At 37.8% G+C, this 27977-nt stretch overlaps 1 protein-coding gene across 1 annotated transcript in view; it reads right to left on the reverse strand.

The window, feature by feature from the left end:
• pth1r (parathyroid hormone 1 receptor) overlaps positions 1–27977 on the reverse strand; it is a 47495-nt gene that overhangs the window by 10136 nt on the left and 9382 nt on the right. Inside the window, exons 2-6 of the mRNA XM_069157611.1 lie at positions 15245–15347; positions 8602–8712; positions 8275–8396; positions 5595–5689; positions 3530–3716 (exon numbers count right to left, since the gene is read on the reverse strand). Of these exons, the coding sequence (XP_069013712.1) occupies positions 3530–3716; positions 5595–5689; positions 8275–8396; positions 8602–8712; positions 15245–15347 (618 nt within the window). The remainder of the gene's footprint in view (positions 1–3529; positions 3717–5594; positions 5690–8274; positions 8397–8601; positions 8713–15244; positions 15348–27977) is intronic.

Here is a 27977-nt window from a genome sequence, read left to right on the forward strand (position 1 = left end):
TCCCTTGGGACTGTTACAGTAATTGGATGTAGTTTGACTGTTTGATCGTTTGCTGTGAATGACCTTGTAAATGTAATGCTCCAGTTTGCTTTTAAATGACCTGATTTATTAAAGAAGACAAAAACTAAATCCTCATTATCAGTAGCCTCCGGTAAATCCTGTACCCTTGCATAGTAAAATGCTTCCCTAAAATTTGTAAACCAGTCGCAACAGCCATTATGTTACTGTGACAATAAGTCAAACAGACTCACTTGTGTATCTAGGCATTGTAACAGTGTAACGTGATCGCATATCCTGGGTCACTACACGTGTTTTAGATAAAAAGAAAGTTTTTCATTTTTGACATTTTCATACCCAAACATTCTTAAAAACAAACAATTTGAGAAAAGAGAGATGGGAGATTACTGCTGAACTGATAAAAGTGAATTACACCGGGTGTTGAACGTTTCTAGGTTGCTAATGCATTTTAGGGTCAATAGCTTGCCATTAAGCTTTGTTTGGACATTCATGGTCGCCAGATGTGCTTTATGGATAATTTGACTTTTCCTCTACACGACCAGCAGGTAGCCTACAAGTTTTCGAGAAAGCAAAAGCGTGACATCCCCAGATCACCTCACTCAGTGTTGTGAGGTTTATGTTTTAGGTTTCCTGTGAAATGTTTCCACAGCTACATTATTGAATGGACTGTTTTGAAATTTGCTACAGATAAGAGGAGTGTAATTACTTAGGCTTACTCCAAATGTCTGGACTTTACCGCTCTTGAAGACTCATTGATAACACACTTGCTCCGGGAAAGTCTTCAAGCACCAGGGCTGCCAGACTCACACCTTTCAGTTTTTTTCATTGATTATAGTCTGGAAACCCTGTTCGCATTTACGTTTGCTCAGCCACTCTGAAGGGTGGGCCAATTGACAACCAGTATGGGTGGCTAAGTGCGATGACGTTAAAGCGTTTCTTTTCTGAATGTAGTTGCAGCTGTGTAGTTTGCCGGATATTGTGGTCAATGTCGATTGGCTAAAGGCTCCAATAGTTTCAAATTGACCTGAGGTCTATGCCCAGTAGGCTGCAACAACACCAGGCAAGTGAAGTTGTATTTTTTTTCCCCTTAAAAACAATAAGAGCTTATTATTAATGTGAAAAACATTTACTTTATAAAACGTTACTTGAATACTTTATGCCAGAAATAATATTCAACCACATCATCATACACTGACTTGGTGGACACTTGGATTCAGTCAAACTTGACAGACTTTATTGATCTCCTAACTTTTCAGCAAGCGCCATCGTGAGGTCAAAATTCCAATTTGGTTGCTTTCTCTGTAAAACTACTTCGCAAATGTTGACATGCTAACCGGCTAAACTAAGATGGTAAATGTTATCTCCTAAATGTCAGGATATTGGCGCTGCCTTTGTTGGCTTATTGATTTAGTTAGCATTCAGCTCAAAGTACCGCTGTGCCCAAGTACAGCCTAACTATGCCTCCGTAGAGTCTTGTTACTGAAATCTTCTCTCTACAATCTATGCTTTGCAAACACAGTGGTAGGTCACTGACCAACTGATTATTGGATGGATTGTGTACCTGCAGAATCCAATATCAGTGTCATTTCTAGGAACACTAGGTGAAATACTTTGTTTTTGATAATAATAAAGGCTTTGACATTTAAGAGAAGGATAGCAGCCCCTAAGGTTGTTTACATTTAATTTATTTTATATGTATGTGCATTTAGAGCAGCTATACCGCACATGACAAAGGAAATAGAGGATGGATAATGCACTGGCTTTGAGAGTCGAAAACATGTTCTTGACTCCTCCATCTCTAATCAAATATATGTATATATATATATATATATATATATGTATTTATCATACCAGCTGTATTTATTTTTAAAAGTGATGCGACATGAATGCATAGTTATACTCCAAAAGTGTTCATTGTAAAATTAGGAAATGTAATCAGCACAATAAAGGGTGAACTCGGGATTGGAGGCAGAGATTAATTGGAGAATTGAAGGTGCCGCAGCAGTTAGTCGTTAAAGTCACATGTTTTAATATATTTTTTGGAGCTTGTGAATTTCCCCTGGGCCCCTCTGACTTTCGTTGGAGAACACTAAAAATTGGGAGACTCACACAAGTTATTGACTGAATAAAAGTGACAAATGAATATGTAAATAAATAAATGAATGAACTGGTTTAATATGAGCATCCCAAAACTATGCTTTGAAAGCGATATTTTATTTGTTCGTAAATTATCTGTGTTTGAACAGAGGTTATTATGAATCCAGTTAGTATGATGTGCTGTTGTATTGACGGGATGTATGCGTATCGCAGGAGGCAATGCTGATACAGTCAGTCATCAATTCAGTTCCAGTTATTAAAGAGCCCTTTCAGGCTATTGCAGCTGTGTTGTCATGCCGTGATTATAAGACCCCAGTTCAGCACTCCTTTCTCCACACTGATTAGTTGTATTACCGGCATCTCTACCTTTTCTCATCCATTTTGACAAGCACCATTGGGCTTCAACAGGGGTTTTGTCATGGGTCAGGTTTACACTTTCTGAGAAGACACAGGTCTGTGATCAGAATATTTGTGTTCCTAAACACCATCTGGTTCTTAAATCAGAAATTAAGTCGATGTATAAAGCTGTCCATTATTGACTTTTTTCCACTGAGGCTTGGTTTATAAACCCTGTGACAAGGATCACTCTACCAAGATATATAGGACAGATACGCTAGGATCAGAAAGGTCGATCAAATAACGACTAATCTGCAGTCAAAGGCAGCAAATGAAAAGTGAGTAATGCAAATTTGTATCTGTTATATCTACAGTAGTTTAAGATAACCAATGACAAAGGCGAGTTTCTGTTTTAATACCAGGTCTTATTTGCTCCATACACTACAGTATGCATTATGCTAAAGCACAAACATGTATGTTCGTTCCTTGTGTCATATCTCGACTTAAGCAAAGCTATTTTAATGCAGTAAAACTCATTTTGGAGACATACAGGATAAAAGTATCCCCCCTAATATATTGCACAAATTGTTTGTGTATTAAGGCATCCATGAAAAGTACACAGTCTTTAACCCTTAAAAAAAACAAAAAAAACTTGACTCTGAAAGGGAAAGCCAAGTACCAGCCCAGTAAAACCTTGGCAAGGTGACAAGCAGTTCAGTTTATTTGCTCCAGCACTGGAAACGCAGGTGAGACTTTGCAAAATACATGTATCACTTCCTCTTTGGAAGCAAAACGCTTAACACCAAACTACACAGTAAATCAAATTTTCTGTACATGTAAAGCAATCAAACACTGATGATTCCAATCAGGATGTTGTTTAGAGAAAAACTGAAAAATCTTTAGCGGGTTTATTGTGTATTACCGGCATACCATAAATACTGCATGTTATATGAAAACAGCTATATGTGGTTTGTTCCGTAAAAAGATAGTTTTTCTTTTCTTTATATTTATTGAAAGACAGGATTCTTTATGTTGACTACCTCTCTTTAAGTGTGTTTTAGCTGTGTTGTTTACTTACAAACTGTGTTTTGTTGGCTGGAGGAGCTTCAGTAATGGACTTGAGGTCTTCCACTGTGACTCTTTCCATGTTCTCTAAAGCCGATCCGGAGTAGAGAACAACATCCTTCACGAAAATACTTATCGCTCTTAGCATGTAGGAAACAAATAGGTGCATGTGGATGTAGTTCCTGGTGCAGTGTAATCGTCTGGGGAGAAAACAGACCGCAGCAGCAAGGTGAAAATATAGACTGCTGAATATTGTATGTTTTGCGGCGACTGGCACACCTTCATGTAAGCGTGTGTGGCTATTTTCACACTGACAATACTCATCCTAATTAGAGCCAGCTGAATTCCACGCTGACTCCCAACACGTTATTAAGATTTAGGGGCTAGAAAAACACAAATATTGAATTGCTACGCTCAAAGTGAGCAGTAAAAACTAAATTGCGAACATGTGTTGAGGAGCTGCAAAAGCATGCAAATTTACCTCCAGACAAGCACAAGTTTGTTAAGAATTCGTCCAGAAGATCCTAAACATTTACCATTGAGTGGGCTTTCGGTGTCACGCCCCCCGTGGAATCAATTTGCAAGATCAACAGCCGTAAAGGTTACATTATTACCGTCAAGAAAAACAAGTCAATGATAATATTTACTGATTATATAGTGCCAAAAATTCCAAACGTCTGGTAGAGTAGTCGAAAGTAAAAAATCTTAAGGAGTTATTGGATACTAACATTCGACCACTCTGTCCACAATTATGTCCATCCACCTTTTCCCTCTCTAAAGTCTCATTAATGAGCTGAAGTTTTGACAAGCTACCCTCAGAGAACTATTGATTTAAGAAAACTAATCTAGCGCACATTTCCCTGGTGAAAAATCCTGAACACAACTGCTAATGTAAAATATCCCCTTTCTCTCCCTGGAAAACATTTATGAGCCGCCTGTCTTAGAGCTGATGTGTTGATGGGTGGGGAGACATGGCTGGAGCTCTCCAGAGCACAGAGCCAGAATGTCAGATGGGCCCCTGGGATAACTTATTAAACTCATTTGGCCCGTGGATTTCCTGGTGCCAGTTGGGAGCGTTCCTAAAACCTCCTGACTGCATGCCTGTACAGCAAGTCACGCCGGTGGAAACATGGTAAACAGTGCCTTCACATCGATTCCTGATACTCCCTACGCTCAACAAAATAAGCAAATAGTGACAAATCGACCCTGCATAAATCAAAATGATAAAAAAATAAAAAATAAATTACAGGAAAAAAATCTATTCAACCGTGTTTTAGAGTTTCTCTTCATTTAAGAAATTATCACAAGGGTGACAGAAGCGAAATAAGGATGATATTCACAGGATCTGTAGCAAATCCTTTCATCTTCTATAGTCCTACAGTTGGAGAAGCATAGCTTTTCAAATCGAGTATAAATTCTTCACATCTTATAAAGCAGATAAAGAAAAAGTGTTTTATCTTTATACAGTATGCTTCAATTGGGGAAAAGGGTTAAAGAAGCACCTCTTCTGATTATTGTGGCTTAGGAAATGTAATCATTGTAAGCTTGGTGGAATTTTCAAATTAAGCTTTGGTTGTTTGTCATCGAAACCTGAAATCAGCATAAAAATAACACAAGAACTTAAAGGTCAGAAAATGAGGCATGCAATACTGCAAGCCTGGAGGCAGACTCCTCAAAGGTAGACATATCGTAGTCTGTTAAAAGTCAAAGTAAAAGTCAGAGGTAATGCTTGATACAGTTTGCATGCTTCGCGCTGTTGCCGTGACACAATATTGAATCGTGTGATTATCCAGTGGGAGGCGAGTTGCATGATTTCATGATAAAGCTTCTTTTATCCATTAAGTCATCATGAAATGAATATGCCCTCTGCTTCAATGTTTGCAGCTGATAAAATGGCAGGGTAAAAAAAAAGTTTTTTTGTCATGCCATCATGACATTAAACATTTACACTCCCTGTTTTGATCCATCCTGCAACTGCTCTAACCTTAATTTCTGACCCTGTATCAAAAGCGCTCTTTGGGGAACATTTGTGATTGAAAGGAATTGATTACAAAATTGCAGTGGTGACATCGACTCACCTAAAATATCCCAAGATGAGAACAGCCACCATGAGTGATCCCAGAGAGATGGAGTACCCCACTGTGTAGATGAGATACAATCGGTGAAAGACCTCCTGTAGGAAAAAGATAATCTGTCAGGATTTGAATAGGACACCAACACGAAGAAAAACTCTTAAATTTAATAGAATATCCTCCCTAATCTGCAGGTTTTTTTTATTTTCAGAATCATTTATTTTTTCTTGAAATCAAGGTTTTTAAAAATAACGGCTAACCACTGTTTAAATCAAATACTGTAATGACAACATAAGTAAACTGGTCAGATGGACTGAGTGAAAACTGTCAGAAATATGTTGATTACAAATGTGTATATAAATATAATAGATAGGTCATAGAAACGTACACAACAATTATGTAAAAATGTATTATTTAAAAATATTAAACATACACCACACTAAATGTACTGTAGGTATATTTTAGTTCAGATTTTATAAAAAAAAATAAATTAAAAAAAATGATTGACAGAAATTTTTTCCTTTTTTTTTTTTTTTTTTTTTACAAATGAAAAAAAAAAGTTCAAGCTCAGCTACCCAAATGAAATGACAAAATTCAGTAATTTCATATTATCTTTTTAATCTCATGTTATTTATAGCAGTGGTTGTTAACTGGTGGGTTGTAGGGCCCTTTTGAGTGGCACAAAAAAAAAAAGAGTTGAGGTAAAAAGAAAAGGTCTAACTTTATTTTGAAGTTTACAGAATTTCTGACACTATACTTTTATTTTGAAGGACATATGTTTTGCATGACACGATGCAGTAGCATTGTCGTTTTAAACTTGCTTGCTTAAAAGCATAATTGCCTGTAATTTAAGCTAAGTGCTCAGTGTGAAAAGGCTGTTTGCCAATGCACATTATACTAGCCAATTGTAGCTTAAAATGTTTTGACCACACAAATTTAAGCAAATTATTTCATTATGATGGTTTAATCAAAACAAATGTGTAAATAAACAGGGAAAATTCCCAAACATTTATGCTACGCAAGAACCTCTACCTCGAAACTGAGCGTTAACATGCGGGAACATTCGTGCATTTGAAAATATGTTGCCACCTGGTTACAGAAACGTCTTAAGTACTAAGACTTTACTGATGGCAACAACGTTTGACATTGGTGACGGAGCTGAGAAAGGCTGGGTGGGGTTGTTTGATCTTCCAACAGCAGTCTGGCAGTGAGAGGACATTGTAAGGAGAGCCACTAACCAAACCCTCTGTGCGTCAACATGCCAAAGGGGCCAAGAGCCCCTTGTGATGTAACCAGACACTGCACTGCTGTTATCATTTAGCAACGGGAGCTTGTGCCAGAAAAACGTGTGTCTTAAGTTGTGGCGGTGGTCCGTGGTATGGCAGCTTTGCAGTGTGTGCTCTCATTCCTGCATATATATTTGTCATTAGCTGCTGCTCCCTGAGGAGCGCATCGACTTGAACATTTGAAGTCATAAAGAGGACAGCTGCATTATATTGCTTCAAGGCTAAAATGGGTGAGAATCAACGCGTGTCAGCTTTCACAGCCTTCACGGCCCACTGACATCTTTGCTTTGAGTGTGTTTTTAATCAATATTGCCAACATGTTTTCTACCCTTCTTACAAAACCCGGCAGTACTTTTCACTGCAAGTGCTGATATCTAAACCTCCACACAATTATAGGATAAGGAACACTGCATGCGCAACTGCAGTCAAGGTAACATTGACCTTCGTCAGTCACATTGGGATGAATTGAAAGGCTGCCGTGTCTAGTTTTTTAAAACTGTTTTTCTCAACATGCACCATGGTGTTGTAGAGATGTCAGTGCCTATGTCACATGTATGATCGCAGGTTTGACTCTAAAATACAGATTTCTTTATTCATTTTTATAATACCCTTTTTTTTCTAATTGTTACGTTTCGATAGTACAGTATGTTTGACTAGGAAATTGTGTTTTCAGATTTTAGATATAGTGGGGGTGATGCTGAAAGTACATGCAGCAGTACTGATGCAGGGCAGCAGTGTCGTTGACGTGCAAAGGTGTAAGATGGAAAATTTTGCAGTTGTAATAGACCGCCAAATTGGTGGGGTGTGTAATTTTGATGATCATTTAAAGAATTTAAGTAAGAGACTCTGTTAAAGAAAATGAAAAATTAACAGTAACAACAATAAGATAATTATATTTAAAGCTGTATGGCCCATGTCTTTGGATCTAAATTCCTTTTCACTGTTGAGTAACTGTCAGCGTTAGTCACGATTAGTGAGGTCTTTGTTTTCTCTGATGGAAATGCTTCCTGTCAAGTTTTGAAATTTGCAATTAAGACAAATGTGACAGTGGTTTCAGTTGGTATTTGACCAAAAATTTAACTAATTGCAGCTGTATTATAACAAAGTATCCACATTACTATCCTGTCATTATCTCCCTGCCATCATCTCAACATTTCATTAAACAAGATTAACGCTTATTCGCCCCACACATTACCCAGAAGACCTGTCTCAAATGTCTGCACATTTCAAGGGTATCGTAATTGCAGTGTAAAACGGTGCCATAGTTTCTGAAAAAGCTGTAATATTTTAAGTGTGACAATTTACTTGGGTGATACAGCCACTGAGGCTATTGGTCGTCATTGTTTTGAAGGGAGGCAATGTTGCTGTGTCAATGAGCATGTAAATGGGATGGAGCTCACCTTTTCATGGCTATGGTTGTAATGGTAGAGGAATTTCGCACATTCGTTATAATTGGCCCATGTCTTGTTGGCTGTGGCCAGCTCCCACGTCCCATTGTTGTCACACCGACGATATGCTAGTCCTAGACATTAAGCAAAAAAAAGTGTATGTTCAGTTACAGATTTAAAGCTTAAGGAATGTATACATTTCATTGGAGGTTTTCTGAAGGAGCTCAAGTTCTAATTGTACAGTATGCAGTAGAACCAGAGTGCAGCCTGGTGCCCTTTCACCAGCTTGAAATGAGCTTCAGGGTTTCAACTGCTGACTTTTTCCCAGGTCAGTCTTACCTTTATGGTTGAAGTCATAGATATAATCTGGACATGCGGTAGATACAAGCTTTCCTGGAGGCCCCTTAGGCCAACAAACAATGCCATCCCATTCTGGTGAGCAGTAACCATCTGCAGACACAAAAGAAGAGTTGACTTTTAAAAATAGAGCTACAGTGCTGTTCAAGCATCAAATGTCTATAGGCATTTACAAGAGCAGCAGTACTGTATGTTTCCAAGGATTATGTTGTCCTTTAAAAAGTAGGCCAGATGCATGAACAGTACATATACATAATGTAAATTAATAGTGCAAAGCAGCCTTGTACTTTGTGGTAAGCCTGACTGTAAATTAGATGTTTATTTTGTTCTGCTCAAAGAAAACAGGGGTCAGCAAAAGGAAACACATATTTGTCCAGCTCCCATCTATTGTAACATAATTAAGACTTGCAATCATGGAATTCCCAGCATGCTGACAACAAGTTGTCCATTGAATCTGGTGCGTTCATTAAGGCTTGTTGGTAGCTGCTGCAAATTACCATAACTACTCTATTGTTGATAACATCATAGTGTTTTTATGTTGTATGGAATTGGTTTAGCATGGATCTAATTTGAAAGATCCCCTGCAACACTGGCTGGATTGCAGTGCTCCACGTGCCGTTGTGAATAAATGAAAGTGCTTTGTTACATAGTATAGTTTCGAGTCTGTATCATATGTCTTTGGACATTTTATAAAATGCATCATATTCAACTTGACTAATAATAACCAATTTTATTTAGTTGTTTGGTTTAAGAAATGTCAGAGAATAGTAAAACATGCCCTTCACATGTACTCTTAACCCTTTAAGCCCTAGAGCCCCCAATTGGGGGGCAGGGAGAGGACTTTGATTTTTGATTTTTTTTTTTTTGGATTTTATACACTTTATTAATCCCCGAGGGGAAATTTCTTCACTACAGCAGGGGGGCTCTCAGGGGGGAGCTGCTGCAGCAGGCTGCCACTAGCGCGGCGCCAGGTAACCTGACCTGAGGTGCATGTTTTTTTTGGACTTAGCAAAACTATTATTAAAATATGGACATATATACTGATATTTACACATCTGAACAAATCTCAAAAGTGTTCCCTTTATTATTACAAATATTATTTTTTTTTATAATGTTTTATTGTGGTTGCAGAGATATACTCTTTTTTATTATGGGTAAGCAATCTTCAAGCAGAGGCCTAAAATGTAGATGTGTTTTTAAAAGGTTAATGTCTTATTTCATCTGACCAGCAGTTCAAACCCCAAACACATTCAATTTGAAATAGTTACAAACATAGAAAAACAGCAAATACTCACACAGGAACCATAAAATAGTTGCTATTTTTGCCCAACTAAACAGCATTTTGGCAAATTATTAAAATTGTGGCCAATTCATTTTCACAAAATATTAATTACTAGTTGTCTAGAAGTCATTTTCTGTCATCTCGCTGCTGATAACACTGATGATAAATAAAAAACCTTCATGAACAATGCATTTATTAATGAATAAACCTGACCAGCTAAACCTATTCAAACTAATTAAAAAGAAATGTGGTTTCAATGACAGGGTTGGCAGATCAAATGAAACTTGCATGGCATTTTCAGTTCACGTTTAGAGTTTAGACATGCCTAAGAGCGACAGAATACATTTAAAAAGTCATCCAGGAATAATTATAACATAACCTCGCAGTATTTTTCTCATTTTCCTGAGATTCCTACAGGAATGCTGACTGTGCGCCATTTTTGAAGATCACAAAAACCCTGTCATGTATTTTCTGTAAAGAATACAACCAAGTAAGACTTTGCAATAACGCATCTATACTTAGTTCAGACAAAGAGCTGCAGGTTGAAAGGGGGAAAAAAAAAAAAGAAAAAAAAAAATCCTGTTTCAGAGCACAGAAACCCCTTAATTGTCAGCTAAATTGTGGACCTCAGCCCTCTGATAGTGGGAGCAAAATCCATTTCCCCACAGATTCCTGGCAAAAGCCTCCCTCATGGCTTGGCATTTATGTTGTGTTATTGAAAACATCTGCCCCACTGTGACCACTAATAAGTAGCTAAGGATAAAACTAAAACTATCCTCTCTTTGCAGTAGATCCATTATTTTCTCGTTCCTGTAATCAAACTTACAAAGAAACATCTGACGCAATGACGACTTGCGTTTTATTTGCCTGTCACTTGGAGCACAAAATTAGAGAGCAGACAGAGTGGAGCTGACTGATTTCTACAGATCCCTGGTGGGAGAGAAACAGAGTTCAGTTTCGAAAATCACACTGACCACACATCCTGGGAGTAAAAGTAGAATTGCTGCTCACTTTTGCCCTGGCTTTTTTTTAACCACCTCGGACCACCTACTAACAGGCTTACATTAAACACATACACACACATATGTTGTAATTTCTCATGAATTTCTTGACCACAATTTAAATATAAACGTGACTATGGGGAGACTTTGGTATTAGTGATGTCATTGGGGTTTTAGGAAGGTTTTCTTTCCCCCTAAAACTCATTTGATTTTGACCTGCACAAGTCAAAACACATATTCCATTTTCTCCTGATACATGCAAGCTTTTATAATGATTGCAGATGTTATTTTACACCCAGACCACAAGCTTGAAGGTTGAGCTATTTTCACACTGCTAGGTCTGGGGATTTGAACCCACATCCCTCCACTGTCCTCTCCAGGCAAACCTCAGTGTTTCCCTCAAAGAAAACCTTGTCTCAGCCATGTAATGGAGACTTTAGTGTATTTAAAGACAGAATGTGAAAAAAGAAATTATATATAAAATGTTGAAACACAAAAGTTTTGCAGCCTCACATGGCACCTAATCCTTTATCAATGAAATTTACATGATTTATTTATCACTCTCAACAGATCTTGCATTTCACACTACTGCCGTTTTTGAAGTAGTCATCGTTCCTCATCTCCTATAATAGTTCAGAAAACCACAAGTTTACAGACGCTGTGCCAGAAAAAAACTCTTGGGGTGGTCAGGCAGAACACAGGCTAGACAAATACAGATCTAAAGCCAAAGTCCTAAAAAATGCATGCTAGCGGCTATTATCTGTTTACCTCAGCCCACAGCTTCAGGGTTACCTCACAATATAACAAAAAAGAGTGAAATCTGTCTAAATCTTAATGACCGTTTCAAGGAAAATACTTACATGGGTATCCGAAAGCACAAGCAATGCTTTCCTTGTATTTTATCTCCCGAAATCTTGACAGTCTCCATAATTTTACTCTACACCAGAGCTAAACCACTACCCAGATTCAAAATGATTTCCACGCTACATAATTACAAACAGCCAGATACGACTGTTAAGTTCAAATCAAGTTCAAATGAAGTAAAGTCAAAGCAATTCATGTGCCGTTAAGTAAAAAAAACAACTGTCAAATCAAGCTCATTAAATGAGCACATTTGTGCTTATCCAGCCACATCGGGGACTCTCCTCCCCCCTGTTTATTAAGGTAATATGCTTATTCTAATTTCTTCAGATGTAATGTGATTGAACCGACATGTGCAACCTTCCAAAAGAGGTCAGAAAACAGCCACCACATGCATGATGAGTCAACAGCCGGTGCAGGCCTATAGCATCATCAGGTATGCAGGTCAGCTCTCTCGTGCTGCTGTACCCCTAAAACAGCACCTCAAGCATTTCATAGAATCGCAATTTGCCATTCCTGATGGGCTTGTTAGAGTCCAGATTCAGTGTCAAAGTTCCTCCTGATGGTACACACACACACACACACACACACACACACACACACACACACACACACACACACACACACACACACGCACACAAACACAAACACGGCAGTGGAAGAGAGATGTGTGATGTACTGCAAATGGACTGCAGGCAGCTAACTATAATTTATACGAATCTATATAAATAGTAAATTATAATAATAATAACTAAAATAATATATAGAAAAGGCTCATCATAGGTTCAAGGTGACAGAGATTCCTGATTATCTTGTTAGAGCCCAGATTCAGTGTCAAAGTTCCAAACGGCTAACCAGGAAGTTACAACGCCTGGCAAATAAATATTACGTCCCCCATAAAACCATAGCATTGTTTGTTTTTACAATTTTTGTGCAAACAAATGAGATGACCTGTTAATTAGTTAGTTTTAAATATGGTTTTTGGTCCCTTCAGGCCGAGATAAGCTAGCTGCTGAGTCTTTGCATTTTATCTCACTCTCTACAAAAAAGTAAATAAGAAAGTTTCCCAAAACAATCTTCCATTAATTTAAAATATGACTCATAAACATCTAGTCAAGATTGTGTAAAATCAAAAATGTTAAATAAAAAAAAAATAATAAAAAAAAAAAAAATTAAATGATAGTGAAGTTCATGCTACAAATAGTACGTGCTCGGGGGTGTGTGCTGAAGTGTGACACCAGGCCGCCTGTCCCCATGACATGCCAGGATAGATTAAGCATGACGGTGGTCAGATAAACAGCACGACTGAGATCTGAGAGAGACCTAATGTTCGACTGATTGCTCTGCTCTGCATCAGCACTTATAGCCGTCTAGTGCCATGTAGTTAGGTACGCTTTGAGAGAAAGCGCAGTGTTCTTACCTAAAGCCTGTGCAAACATGCTATTCGGCCTCGCAATTCTCAATAGTAGAAATTCTTTTATTTTGTTTTCTATTTGATCTAATTTGAGATTTGTGGACATTTAATAAAAAACATGAAAAGTTGGGAAATACTACACAGGGAATGCAACTACAGGGAATAGTCAACAATAGCTTTTGTGTTCTGAACCTGGAAGTAAACGTTTTTAATTATGTGTTTCATTTACAAGGGGTATCATTTGGAGGGTCAAAGAACTCAATGCGACCACAATGCACAAGGGTTAAAGAGAAAATAATACGATTGGTTTGGCTGTGGAATTCAAAATCCACTGTGAACAATCAACTGGGAAAATGACAGTAACCACAGGGAGATACATTATATGCTGGGGTCTGCTGGAGAATGGAACTCTTCAGACACCCATAAATACACAAATAGACCTCAGGATCAGCTTTGCCTTCAATCTCAGCATCCAGAAAGCCACAGAGGACGCAGGAAACAAAACAGCATTTTTAAATGTAACCACCAACTTAGAGTAAACATTGAAATGCCTCGAAACTGCTCCATCAAACATATTGGATTTGAATATATCAGCAAAAACACAGTCCCAAAAATGTCGGTCATATTTTTTCTTTTTAAAAAATAAAGCAAAGTGGTTACCGGAGAGTGTACAACATCAGCTGATTAGTATAAGCTCTTATAATCAACAGTCACATTCAAACAATCACTTCCAATCAGGATAACAAGGGGGTGTTTACAGTCGTCCGCACTCTCACTTTCACTTTCACTCTCATCATGCTGGTGCCGCTGGTAGTGATGCGGTTTACTTCCACAGTTCTTGGTAAACATAACATGTTGATTGATTTCTTCCTCTATCACTCCATCCTCATCTGATGTCTGATGGCATTCACTGCTTTCTACATTTGTATTTCAAGTGTGCATCCATGAGGTTCTGTTCTGCGGAGCCTCTGGGGGATTTATTACACTCCCCATTGAACCTCTCCCTTCAGCTGGAACTCATTAAGGAGTCTCCTCAATGTTAAAGCCTATTGTGACAAATGAGAACATTTTTCTGAAATAAAAGGACTCGGTCTTCTTTTAAATATCATATTATCGCTCCAACACACCAATTTACACCAGTTTTTGCATGAAAAACTCCAACACTGCTATCACTTTGTCATTCTACTGTGACATGAAAAACATCATACTCAAACAATGAATCAAAAACTATCAGCAGCAAAACTCTAATCACTGGCCAAAAAGACACATCGTACAGCGGATATTTTCACATACTTTTACTATGACTTTGTCAAGCTAACGCCATGGCTGAAGACAGTCTTCTACTGTAGTCCATAATAAAACGGCTAACAGCTATTAAATGCCATGACATTGGCCCAATGCCAATCTACACTCTCACGGACTCACAGACTTTGATGTGCATTCCCGGTAAGTCCACAAGGGCTTAGGGCTGTTCCACTGTCAAATCGTAAAGTCCATGAGACCTCTGATACAGACTTTCTGACCCCGTTATGCTCCTTTTGATTATCCTTTCCTGAGGGATATTCCCATAGTTTATAGCAAAATTAATGACGTATAAAACGGGGTTGTCCTGCCCTCCCGCATAATGTAAACACAACCACGCATGGAGGGTGTAGAGAAGAAATCACCAAGTAATGTATCTGTCAGTCACAGCACCTAGATACTCGCTGTTGTGGTTATTTATTGCAATTTTGTAAAGTTGTTTGTATGTGGCGAGGTGTTCTTTACTTTCCGAAGCATTGTTTACAAGCAGCATTTGATGACGTGACGGTGTGTCCCATTTTGCCTTTTTTGACATTTTGGCTGTTTTATACAGACATTAAGGACGAGTCATAGTCATGCTTTAGTGCCATCATGAGACTGTTGACTGTATTGCTGTGAAATGTTCGTGTCCGCCTCCCCATAACCTGTATTTATTTTACTGGGTTAATATTATACCTGCTAAACATCAACATGCTAGCATTGTTGTTGTAGTCTCACAAATCCACTTCCATGTCACCAGGCTTTTAGTTTTGTTTGTTTACTCACCAGGAACCTTGTGCTTTCCCTTGATGTTCCCCTCACACTTCCGTTTGGCTGTGAACAACAGGCCAATCTGTTCCTCTTTCGTCAGCACATCATCTGCGTAAACCTGTAAAACGGGACAATGGTGTGGAGTTAATGAAGGGAAATGTAAGCGTAAATGGCAGCGGTGTGATATGCATCCGCAAAACAGAATTAAATTCTCCAACACCAAAACCCAGTTACAAAAATAACTAGCAATATGAATGTTTAAGCCATAACAAAAAAAAACACAGAAAAAACTATATATTTAGCTGCACATGTGTGATCCCCTCGGGATCTGAGGCAAAGGTTCCACCTGGCTATTATCTAGACATTATTTCTTCTTCACATCTGCTTGAAAACCCTGTAACCACTCCCTGCATGCCTGCTCACACTGCTGTGGACAGCACAATCAAACCCCATGTTTCCTTCAGTGCAAAATTCCCCAAAATGAGCACTGCTGACATTTTCCCAAAGGGAATATGAAGGTGTGGGTGTTAGACAGCTTGTTCTGTAACTGAAAGGTCAGTTTGCATTATACTTTGAGAGTCCAATTATCAAACTGTTCATGAGTTGAGCAGTGTATTTATATCCGTTTTAACTGTGATAAAGAACTTTTTTGTAATCTTTTTTTTAAACGTTGTAAAGGACTGAGGTTTTTTTTCCTAAACTAAACTGTATCAATTTCACTTGATGTTTATAGCCTCAGCTTTCATCCCGGTGGTTATATCCACGACATGGTGACTGATCGGATATGACAAACGTTTCAACACTGACAAAAATATTCCGAACATGTTTTACACCTTATATATTTTGAGCTTTTGAACGTTGTATTTAAGAGTGACGTGGTGCTTCAGGTGTGGTTTTCCAGTCAAGGAAACATTTTCCATTCCCATAGGTCACTCTGACTGGCTTTGCTGTTTGCCCGTGGGTCACTTTTTGGTAATGACAAATGTTACTGTATTAAAAATGACCACATTCATTTTTAACGGAGCGTGACAAGAAAAGTGGAAATGAAAACATCGAAATTCAGGCCCGGTGCTAAAACTAAAGCATAGATGAGCGGACAAATCAGAAGGATTCTCTACGCTGTCACACAGAGGTTTTCACTGTGCTTTTGAGCCATACCGCAGCAATAATGCGATATGTATCCCCACAGTACAACACAAACTAACACGTATGCTGTACGGTGTGCCTGAGGTGCGGCTAAAAAAACCTCCCAGTTCAGTTTTTTTTTTTTTGGTTCAGTGATCCAGAGCAAACGGTACAAATTAAAGACAGACATTTACTCACAGAGCAGCTGACTGCAGATGCATCTGTCAGTTCTAGACACAAATTACATGTCTGAATGTAAAGAAAGATTTTACTCTCACTTCTATCAAAGCAAGAAGTGGGCAGTTCACATGTGAAGGGAAATTATTGAGAGTGAGATGAAAATGTATACATAGATACTTATAAACATGTATTAAAGCCATTTTTTTTAGCGCAAATTAGATTTGTTTAAATTTGATAGACAAACATCAAACTAAAATATGAGATATAATTGTCTCTGCTCCATCTGATAAAAAAGGAGTGCACGGATATCAGAATATTTTTAGAATGATAGAATTATTATGCTCTGTTGATGCCACTGATTAGCCCATGTCTCCCTTTGAAATAAGATTTTAATCTCACCAACATGATTTACTTGTTAAAATGCACAAATTAGATGTTAAAAAAACTACTTCAAAAACTGATTCTGAAATGTTTCAGAAGTAACTTCTGAAATGTGGTGAAGTAAAAGTACTTAAGTACAGTACTTGAGTAAGTTTACTTACTTTTACCATGACTTGCATACTTATACTGTCACTGTAGTAGAAGTACGGCCCTCTAAGCAGTATTTATAGTTCTGTAGTTGGCTGCTACAACTCACGATGAGAACCAACTCTTACAGTAAAGTAAACTTTTGATATTTTCGAGACTTTTCAAGCCCTCTCTGGTGTCTGTTTATAATCAGAAATAAACAACTTCTAAATTTTCTTGCAGAGACAAAAACGTGTATACATTGTCTCTTGATGTAATTGCGCAGTTTCGTGAGCTTAAAATTGCACTGTAAATACCGAGCCGTTGTGGGTTCGCTGCATACAAACCACAATACCTCAATCCATCAATATTTTCACTACTTTCAGCCCTGAAATAAGGATGTCCAGTCTGAGAGCTGAATAAGGTTACAGAATGAAGACGTTTATGGCTTTGCACTGTAAACAACCACAGATGGAACAACATTCGACCGCAGGTGAACAAGGATAGATACTACCTGTTTACTGTACTAACTATGCCAATATAGAATATTCCACTGACAGCTCCTGAGACGTTCAGACTATTTTCTACTAACTGCCTGGTGTTACTTCAGGTGAAAGCTCAACAAACAGAAAACCAGAAACAGTGAATCTGGGGCAGTTTAAGCCCCTGTGAAACATTAAACTAAAATGAGGCATGGAGTTTCAGGGTGTATTTTCTTTCTCAAAAACTGGATGAATTTCTCCTTCATCTGCAGGTTCCCACTAGCAGCGACGTAGCAAAGTATCATTTACCATTTCAAGAAGAGAATCCTGGGTAATAAGTGTGCTCCCCTGATTATTTCTGAAACTATTCCTCCTCCACTGGCCAAAGTCCAAACCTCCAAAGTAAACACAACTCTCACATGGACATTCTTATTTACTGCATCTCATTCAAAACACAGTATTCTTTTTGTCAAATTATTTTGAGCGCACGCTGTGTGTGTATGTGTGTTTTCATCACTGGTCGCCAGAATACAAACTCCACTTGGATAAACCACAAGTTTCTATTTGTCGTCGCAAACTGCGGCTTGATGACTTAAACTGCAGCTCTCTGCAAGAATATAAGACCAATATTGAAAGAACTGCATTTAGGCTACTCTGTCAAGAGAGGGTGGAACCACGAGGACTAAATACTAACACTATACAGTACGGGAGTGAAGGTACATTTACAGCTTAGTTTTCATTTTCTATTTCCAGCATTTGGGGATTTCAGTGTTTTAGTAACTTAATGCCAGGTATATTTATTTATCATAGTTGTACTTTTCTACACATGACAAATTAATATATTGTGTGGTCATTTGCAAATATTTTCAAGCAAAGTATAAAAAGAGATTCAAAAAAAATTGTCCATCAAAAATGGAGACAAGTGGATAGACGCCATGAACACATTGAATGGAGACACTGGGTTTCCGGCGGATTACCAGCAGCCTACATTGTGAACAGCGTTGCACTTTTTCTTTCTTCTTCTTCTTTTTTTTTCAGGAAAGTTGTGGTTGACCAAAGTAATTTCCTGAAATGCCCCACAGTGAATCAGAGAGTCAAACGCTGGAGCTTGTGAGGTAGACTTTCATTAGAAAACACAAAACAAAAACTTGAGTATCCAAAAAGTTTTAAATGAACCACAAAAACCACTTAAGTTCAATGGAGTGTAATTATCTGCAGTAAGTCAACAGTGGATTTGGATCCAAAGTGCAACTCCGTGATCTCATTAGCAGTCTCTTTTTCAGTCAGACCATGAAAAAGTCATACAGTATCAGCATAAAAGAAACAACATAGCGCTAGTGTTAAGTATCATGACTGCAGAGAGGCGAGTATTTTCGAGCCGAACACCAAAGCTTCAAAGGAGCTTGAATCTTCAGCTGAAAGCTAATGAGAATAAAAAAATCTCTGTCAGAAATACTATATTTTTACATAAAAAAATTGCCGGGCGGTGCAGATACTTCAAGGGAAGTGATATCTTAGATGAAAACTGAACAGTTGAAGAAGATTCAGCTTGCTGTTTCTGCAAATACTTGGTTTGTTTTTTGCTGCTTCACCAGCAAGATGACAGCTTGAGTTAGTGAAACACCAACAGCAGTCTGACAGAAACTCTTCCACAAGATCAGGGGTGTCAAACATACGGCCCGTGGGCCGGATCCGGCCCGCCAGGGGGTCCGGCTCGGCCCGCCAGATGACTTTGCTAAGTGTGAAAATTACAGAAAGACATAAATTGCATTTCTATGAAAATATGAGTACAAACGTTTTGTGATTTTTTTTTTTTTTTTTTAAATCGATCCAGTAATTGCTTCAGAAACAGCGTAAATGCGACGTCTGCTCCGGAGGGAGAAGCTGCTGCTCGCTTTGTGACCCGTTAAATCTGCAGAGGAGAGCCCAGGCAGATAAACAGTGGGCTGATGTCTGAGTTTTTGCTCTTTATGTTTCTAGTTTACTGTAGAAAGACCTTTAAAATAGGGTTTATCATCCAAAAACCTTCAATGATTTAAACATAGAGAAATATTGTCGTTATGTATGCGTTATTATGCTATGGTTTTACTGGTCTGGCCCACTTGAGATGAAAGTGGGCAGTATGTGGCCCCTTAATTAAAGTGAGTTTGACACCCCTGCACAAGATGATCAGGTGATAGAAAGTAATGACCAGTTTAGCTACTTAGTAATCAACGTATGGCCTATTGGTGGCTCTGTGGAATGGTGAACGTCTTCATGTTGAATATATAATGGTGCACAATAAGTATAGTGTGTTTATGAGTAACGTGCAGGGATGAGCATTTCGAACAAAAATACAAAATTGAAATCTCACGGAGCCACACAGTTTTACCTGACAAAGCTCCGAAGCCTGATCGCAACCTGCTCTTCTTCTCTTTACGTTGTTTAATGCCTGGCAGACAGCTTTTAGGTGCATTACTGCCACCTGCTGATGGGATTAACGCATTACAACCAGGCGCTGGTAAAAACAGGGGAATTGAGGAAATGCAAATAGTTGCATGTACTATTCATTTAAAAAAAAGTATTTTAACACCTATTTGAAAATCCCATCCATAACGTGTTAGGCGACGAGTTTAATTAAATACTGACAGACAACCTTGATAGTTTGCCACAGAGTCGGCTGATGCTGCTCAGACAGTCACTGGCTTAGAGCCAAAACAACAGTTGGGGTTTAAACAGCCTCTCCATCTTCATCTCCAACATAAACAAAATAGATTCATGTGCAGGTAGGCATCAATTGCAGCGGTTCAGAAATGAGAGGCACTTGAAAAATTTCACAGAACAGTAAAATTACATTTCATTTGTCTCAATTCTCAAGACAGGTTTTCACGCTCGTGCACTGACTGTCTTTGCCAATCATGCATATCATCATCTTCAGATTTGACTACATTTTTAGCCTTTTTCTATTATTTAAATATTCTCTGTTCATGTCACACAGAGTACTGTAGTTTAAAGAGTGAAATAGTTAATGCAGTTCTTCCATCTAGCGTTGAAGCAATCATAAGTCAATTTATATACTGTAATACAGAGAACTGTGTAGATAAATCAATCAGGTCAACCAAATGTGATGAAGACTGATGTGAAATCTGGACTATTTTCTACATCTCAGGTATTCACCTACAAACCTGTTGAGAATCACTTTTGATGCTTTTTACAGACCTATGTAGGAGGGAGATACAGTATCTGGGAATGTGTTTGTAGAAGCTACTGCTTTTCATTTCAGGGTCAGCTCCACATGATGTTCAAAACACTGGATTAGTAATCAGCCAACTATTAAATGTGAGGGGAGGAGGGCATCACACGCACCCACGGCCTTACTCAACAAATGTTTTGGCCTGTTTTGACTGTCAACATAAAACCTCTGCTTACAACTCCACTGGAAACGCAAACCATATTAATTTTGTCTATCACTTCAGAGCCATCCCATAATGCCTCCCTCTGTTAGCCGATCCTCAGTGAGGATGAGATTTTTAGGTAAATGCTCGTATAAAGTGCGACTTTCCTTTCCAGATCACACTTCATCACATAGATGATAAATAATATACGGATAATATTTACTCTGGTCGCTGTAAAGCGCCTCTATTATGGGAATACAGTCAAATGTTTGTTTTATGTACTTGTTTTGGTCATTTGCCATTCTTTACACCATAGGCTAACATTCACTTCCTTGTTGTTGGCATGTATTCAAAATTTAATCCCAAGAGTTTTTGGACTTTCCAGGATGTTTTTTTCTTCAGAAAATAGAGGGGGTCTAGAAAATTATAACGTTGCTGAATCTCCTTTTTAATGGCCTGTCCACTATCTGGAAAAAACATGAATATGTTACCCGTGACATATTGCACCGCATGAATGTTTTAGCGGATGAGGTTCCTGGATATTATAAACTCTATGAGTCAGTGCCACTCCTCTTCAACTGTGCAATTTGCATTTGATGATAAAAACCACAAACCACAAGACTGGTTGTCCTTTGGAAATGCTTGCTGACCACATTCTGACTTAAAGCAGCATTTAGTTCCTAATTATACCCTGCTCTGGTCGTAAGCCTGAAGAACAGCACTTTTGTCCTTGATGGAAACATTGTGTGCACGCTGAGAGGCAGCATACGAGGCAGATAGCTGTGATTGTGTTGTTCTCTCAAATCTCAAAGAAGGATCATTGCATTATATAAGTGATTTAATACATCAAGTATGGGCCATGCCTCTGGTAAAACAATGCAAATGCAGCATTTTAATTTTCATCAAAGGCTTAAAAACTACTAGTGGTTATGCAACAATTAAATGCACTAGACATTTCATCATATTTTAACAACATAACATCAAGTGTCACCTCATAATACTTGTACCAGACTACTGGCAGGACAATAGATTTGAGTATATATGTACATTTATGTAGTGATCATAGGTTAAAAATATATATTTGAAAGTGGATTCATAATCCATAAAAGCCTTTTTTCAGTTGCAACAGATCATGTAGTTTTACTACACAGACTGTATCATTAATGGAATATGATAGCCTCTCAGTCACAGCTTGGCAGCATCCGCAGTAATCCTCTAAATGACAACAGCTGATGGTAGGACATGAAATGATGTCAGTGCTCCTATTGACATTCATAAAGCATCATCATCACATTCAGCCATTCAAAATTGATTCTTAAGGTTTTCCATTTGGTACCTGTAATAATTAATGAAGTGTCAAATTTGCAGGTCAATCTAATTACATCCCTGCAAAGGCTTGACCTATAGTAATTGTGAAAACTAAATAGGCGAGGCTGCAGAAAGTAAGGCTCTACAATATTTATTAGCATGGACAGCAAATAGATTCTAATGGCCTCATCCATTTTTAAATGAGACTTTCACAAAAATACACATTGTGGCAAGAAGAAAGCAGGTGAAGCCTTAAAATATCTGAAAGCTTTCTGAAGGTATTTTTTTTTATACAAAAGGTTTCATGAATGAATAATGACTACCAGGTCAGGTGGCTTTAGTATCCACCAGGGCAAGTTTTTTTTTTGTCTCATATCAGCATCTTTACCACCAATTTTTCTCTGCTTCTGCCTCTAATTAAAAGCATATCTATGTAATTTGCAGACCCCTGTTCCAGTATTCAGTCTAGCTCAGTGCCAATGTGATAATTAGTTGACTTAAGGTTCATATAACACTTTAATGTCACAAAGTGTTCCAGACTAACACTTTCACAAGTCTAAATGAGTGACCATTGAGCATTCGTGGTATGCAGATAATTTTGCTTGCTCAAGCTTTTTCACCACAGTCGATTAGGGCTGGGCCATAGGACCATTTCTACAGTGACACAATGGACATGTGTTTAATTGGAAAATTATTTACAGCTCTTTAATATCTCTCAGTATATAATGGGCAGTGTTGTAAATAAATAGGCACAACAAATTAATGTAAATCCTGAAGTTTATGCACCCATTCACAAGCTAGCTCCATTAATGATGCATTTAATGTGGTGAAATAAGCAAAAACAAGTCATTTCCCCATAATATTTTATGTAGAAAGTATTTCTGGAAAATGTATAATTTCATAGTTAAATTGACAGAAACTTTATAGAACTCTTTTCAAATTAAATTAACCATAATAATTGTACTTTTTGCCATGACTAGTGAGAGCAGAGCTCAACAATCAGTGCTGTGGACGTAGTTAAATATTTAAGTGAGGAAGGAGCGCAGTAGAAAAAAATTACACGTGTAGAGGGAAACACTCAAATCATCCCTTTTCCACTGTTAACCAATGAGGCAGCAGGCAGCCTGCTTCCAGCTAAGAACTGGGACAAGGACACTGTTTGTACAAGACACCTAATTGTAACTGATTTCCCAATGCAGCCTCTAAATTGTAGACTAATTAGTCATCGCTTAATCACCCACGCTGTCTCCTATTGCCTGCTAATATTCCACCCATCTGATTTGGTTATTGAAGAGGCTGCTAAGTGTGAACCTTGTGCAGATGGTGCCCTTGATTGAAATGCCTTTCAGCAGAGTTTGTTTCACAAAGCAAAGGCAAAGTCATGCCGCAGCTCTCAAATGTAATAAAACAGCAAATTATACTAATTAATAAAGTAAATAACAACCATTAGGACATTTGCATTGGCATCCACGTGTAATTACTTTTGACATGGAGCCACATTAGTTTAATGTAGTCCAAATTATTTTAACAATGAGATTTATTATTGTTTATAATACCTTTGAGCCAGAGATTCCCCTGCTGTGTAGAAATGAATAACACATGACAGTAACAACTGTTTATGACCTTCAAAATGATATTTAAAATTCGCATGTTGCATATGTTGCTTTCTCTGAAGCGTCGCTGTAAGGGTTAACATAAATAACATGCACCATAATTCCCACCGTGACTTCCAGGAAAAAAAACTATCCACAAGGCATTAATCTGCTTGAAACACAAGCTATTAGGGGGATTAAATAAAACTCATATTGTATCTTAAATCGAGGGCAATTCAAGCCACAGATTGTTGTTTGTTGGTCTACAAACAGTAAACAAGTTCCTTGGTCTCTGATATATTTGATTTGTAATTTTTTTTGACATCACTGTTTAAATAAAGTTCCCCGCCCTGCTGGCTCTATAAAAAGCTGCTCTATAAAGCCTCTAAATGACATGCTGAGACATTTATGTATTAACGCCACTTATAGATCACATTATGAAAGATTTATTGTATATCAGAGACACAAACATGAATACATACAGATGGAGATGAAGATGCTCAGACTGTCTGGTGAGTGAAGAAAATGTGGGCAGACACTGGCTACACTGTTCAGTGTGCTTTTCAGCTGAGAGGCCTGCAACTGACCTGTCAGCATGAGCTTTTCACTTTCCACTTACTCCAAGGTCACTGGTGCTGAGGTCTTTGAACCAGGTTTCTATTTGACTGAAAATTACTTGAAATCACGGGTAAAAGGCAAACAGTGTGCACAGACGAGGGCGATACAAGTCAATATCGCACATTTAGCTCACTGCAAACATGACAAAGCAACAACTGAAGTGAACACACCTGCCACATCAGTCACTAAAAAGGGTCACTATTAAAATTGTATGTTTAAATCTACATGATACACTGTTCATCCATGGTTTAATGTAGAGATAAACTGAAGTAAAACTGATCCTTGGCATATAAGTACCAGGTTTTCTGAGCTTTTCTTCATTTGCATAATTGTAATCAACCTTTTTAAATGTACTTCAGACAAAACAACATCCGCATTGTCACATACTTTAAACTGAAACAAATACTTTCTCTTGCAGATCAAAATAAGCTTGAAAGTAAAATTCTTTAGGAGAGTATTTTGTATCAATCTCCTCTAACACTGTATGATTCATGATGCTCAGGACAGAACTGGAGCTCTAGTCTTATTTACTTCAGAGACTCCTCTTTCATGTCAAAAACATTTCAGTCATTGATAAAGTTGTTATGATAGTAGTGTCTCTTGTAGCCTCAAGCAGTATTAAAGAGCAGGTACAGAGGTCTGGTAAACTTAGTTCTTTCAAACACCACATTCTTATATATTTTTCATTTCAAAATGTGTTGTCTTCAGCCTAAACCAACATTCACTCAAGTTGCATCACTTGAAGCACCTTGTCATTTTTTTGTGCATCATCCTCTGCAGCCACAGAAGCCTACTGCTTTTGTTTTTGTTTTTTTTGCTTCATGTCTTTAGATAAGAATGACAGTGTTTTGGAAAAGATCTATTATCATTGTTTATTCAAAATTCATCATCCTTAAATGAAATGGGCTACTTTTATGCTTTAATTATCTAAATATAATAATTAATGTAATTATGTTTAACGAAAATATCATAGTTAGGATACTGCGGCACTTCATCACCTTCGGCTTACTGAATGTGTTTTAAATCTCCTTTCAATAATAATTACTTTATTTGTTGTAGCTATTAAGAATGAAAATATGTTATGTAAAGACATTTTGTAGCTGTAGAGTTTAAACATGGAATAATAAAACTTTGGGGGAACAAAAATAATACAATTATTTACTACAGGCCCATGTAGAATCCTGATTTTCCTTTACAGTTCGATACAAATAATTGCAGAAATGACCAACAGCTTCTAACAGATTTTGTTCCGGCTTGAAAGTCACGTGGTAACTTTGATAAATTAATAAACTCAATACTCTTACATACACCATGCTACATTTGTATGAGCTACATTTCCAACAATGCCTCTATTCAAGGCACATTAGTACACACATGGATGGATGCAGATCTACTGTACTCTGGTGTGAGTCGAAGTATGAATGATTGACCAACATTGTTCACTGTATGATAGGTGTAATGTTTTAATACAGAGATTTCCATTACTGTTAAGACAAAGTACCACTACGTACCAAACCAATTTTACCAAAGTGTCACTTCCTGCTGCAGATACTTACTTTTTCAAAAGCTAAATAACAACAACATAGGGATACTGTTTCAAAATCAAAAAATACATTTAATAATCTGAGTACTCGCAAAAATCACTCAATCAACAAGGAGGCACATAGAAACAGCTGTTTTATGGACCTTTCAAAGTTCGACTCATTCAGCTCGCTAAAATCAACATACGAGGAGTCAGAATCCGACTACATCAATCCACAGTTTGGAAATTACTGTCAGACTTAAAATATATTTCACTTTTTAAAAATGAGCTTTGTGTAACTCATTCTACATTCAAAATAATCACCCAAATTATATTAAACGTCTTATTTAGTTGTTTAATTCAATATTGAGTCAGCTATTTAGTCATTTGTTAGTATCCACTGCACTTCCATGGTCACGGTGTTGACAGAAGCCTGTGCCAACATAGTCACCAGTCAAGCAGGGCGATACAGTGAACTTTGACCAATGAGCAATATTTTCTTATGTTGGAGGAAGAGCTCATGCAAGACATTGACAATGACAAGTAGTCATCTATCTGACTTTCACTACGCAATTAACATTACACTTGTAAATGTCAGTCCAAAACATTAATTAATTAATCTCTGCAGGGCTATCAAATAATCAGTGAACCAAACTCTATTTACATATTGCCTTTCAAACAAATGAAATGTAAAGTAACGTCCTTTACAAGCAAAAAAACAAAATGAGCTATGGATTAGAAACTGACGCAAAGCAAAACAACCAAACTCAACCCCCGCCAAAAAAGTGATTTGAGTAATAAAACAATAAAATATGGGTAGTTAAAATATTAAAAGATAAATACTAAAAGACTTCAGCATCCAAGTAACTCCATATGGAGCACTTTAACAACCAACATTCAGAGTTTGTGCTCTCATTGACTTGTGTTTTAAATGCTGTGGAGTTGACACTGGAAAGAACAGCCAACCTTCTGACTGTTATCTGAATTTGAATTGGCTGAGATTTCCCCTGTACTGCAGTGTAGGGATTACTTACTTATTGCTGGAAAATCTGGAGCTGTGAACTGCGTACTTACAAACCCATAAGCCCCAGAGTTTTGCAATGAAACTAATAAAGGTCCTTTTAAGAAACCCAGCCTCCTCTCAGCCATAAGCCGTGTGCCAGGGGAGTATTCCTGCCCAAAGTTTGAGCTGCTTCCAAATTACGTAAACAACTCACACGTGTGAAATCCTGCTCTTCCTGCTCACAATGATTTAGGGAATTGACACGGAACTATCTACCCACCTCAATTCCTGTTGCACAATGACACTGGGAGCTTCTGTATATTTGAAATTCAATCTCTTCACCAACAGTGGGGGCAGGGCTGAGCTGAACTGTCGGTCAATGGCAAAGGCAACTGCATAGCTGAGAATTTTCACGTTAACTCGACTGAGGTACTCTGGGATTCCGAGCATATTGCCTGCAAGGAAGTCTGCACCACAATATTGATACAGTGGGTAGCTAATGAAAAGAGATCACATACAAATTTATCATACTGTAGTGCTGGCAATCAATCTGCGTGTCCCTGACATCCTGCATTGTGAAGTTATGCATTTCTTCCATCGAGTAATTTTGTACTCCAGTGCTCGAGTGAAAACAATGTTGACTTTCGGCATTCTAGACTGAAGATAAAACCCAGACCACCTCATCTAACACTGACAGAGGAAAGGCAGACGGCTGTATCACTAGGACATAAACGTCAAATGTTTAATACATGGCCGTGGCTTTAACTTCCCGCCACATACAGCAGGAAACTAGAAAACTGCTTATTTTTAGAGAAAAAAAATAGTTTCATGACACTTCAACAATGAGAAAAAGAACTAGAGACAAGGTTTGGAAGTGAAAGTGAGAGATGGCATCATTAAACGACTTTGCCTTCACTAATCTCTGTCAAGCTTCAACTCATTAGCTTTTGAAGATGCGTCTTTCAAAGTATCACTGAGTACAAATAAGCTGTTTTAATAGATCATCAAACCTTCAAGGTAAAAAAAAAAGAAGGAAA

Source organism: Embiotoca jacksoni, unplaced genomic scaffold, assembly GCF_022577435.1.
Source record: "Embiotoca jacksoni isolate LCO1_2020_lvr unplaced genomic scaffold, fEmbJac1.0.p SCAF_22, whole genome shotgun sequence".
Classification (NCBI taxonomy): Eukaryota; Metazoa; Chordata; class Actinopteri; family Embiotocidae; genus Embiotoca; species Embiotoca jacksoni.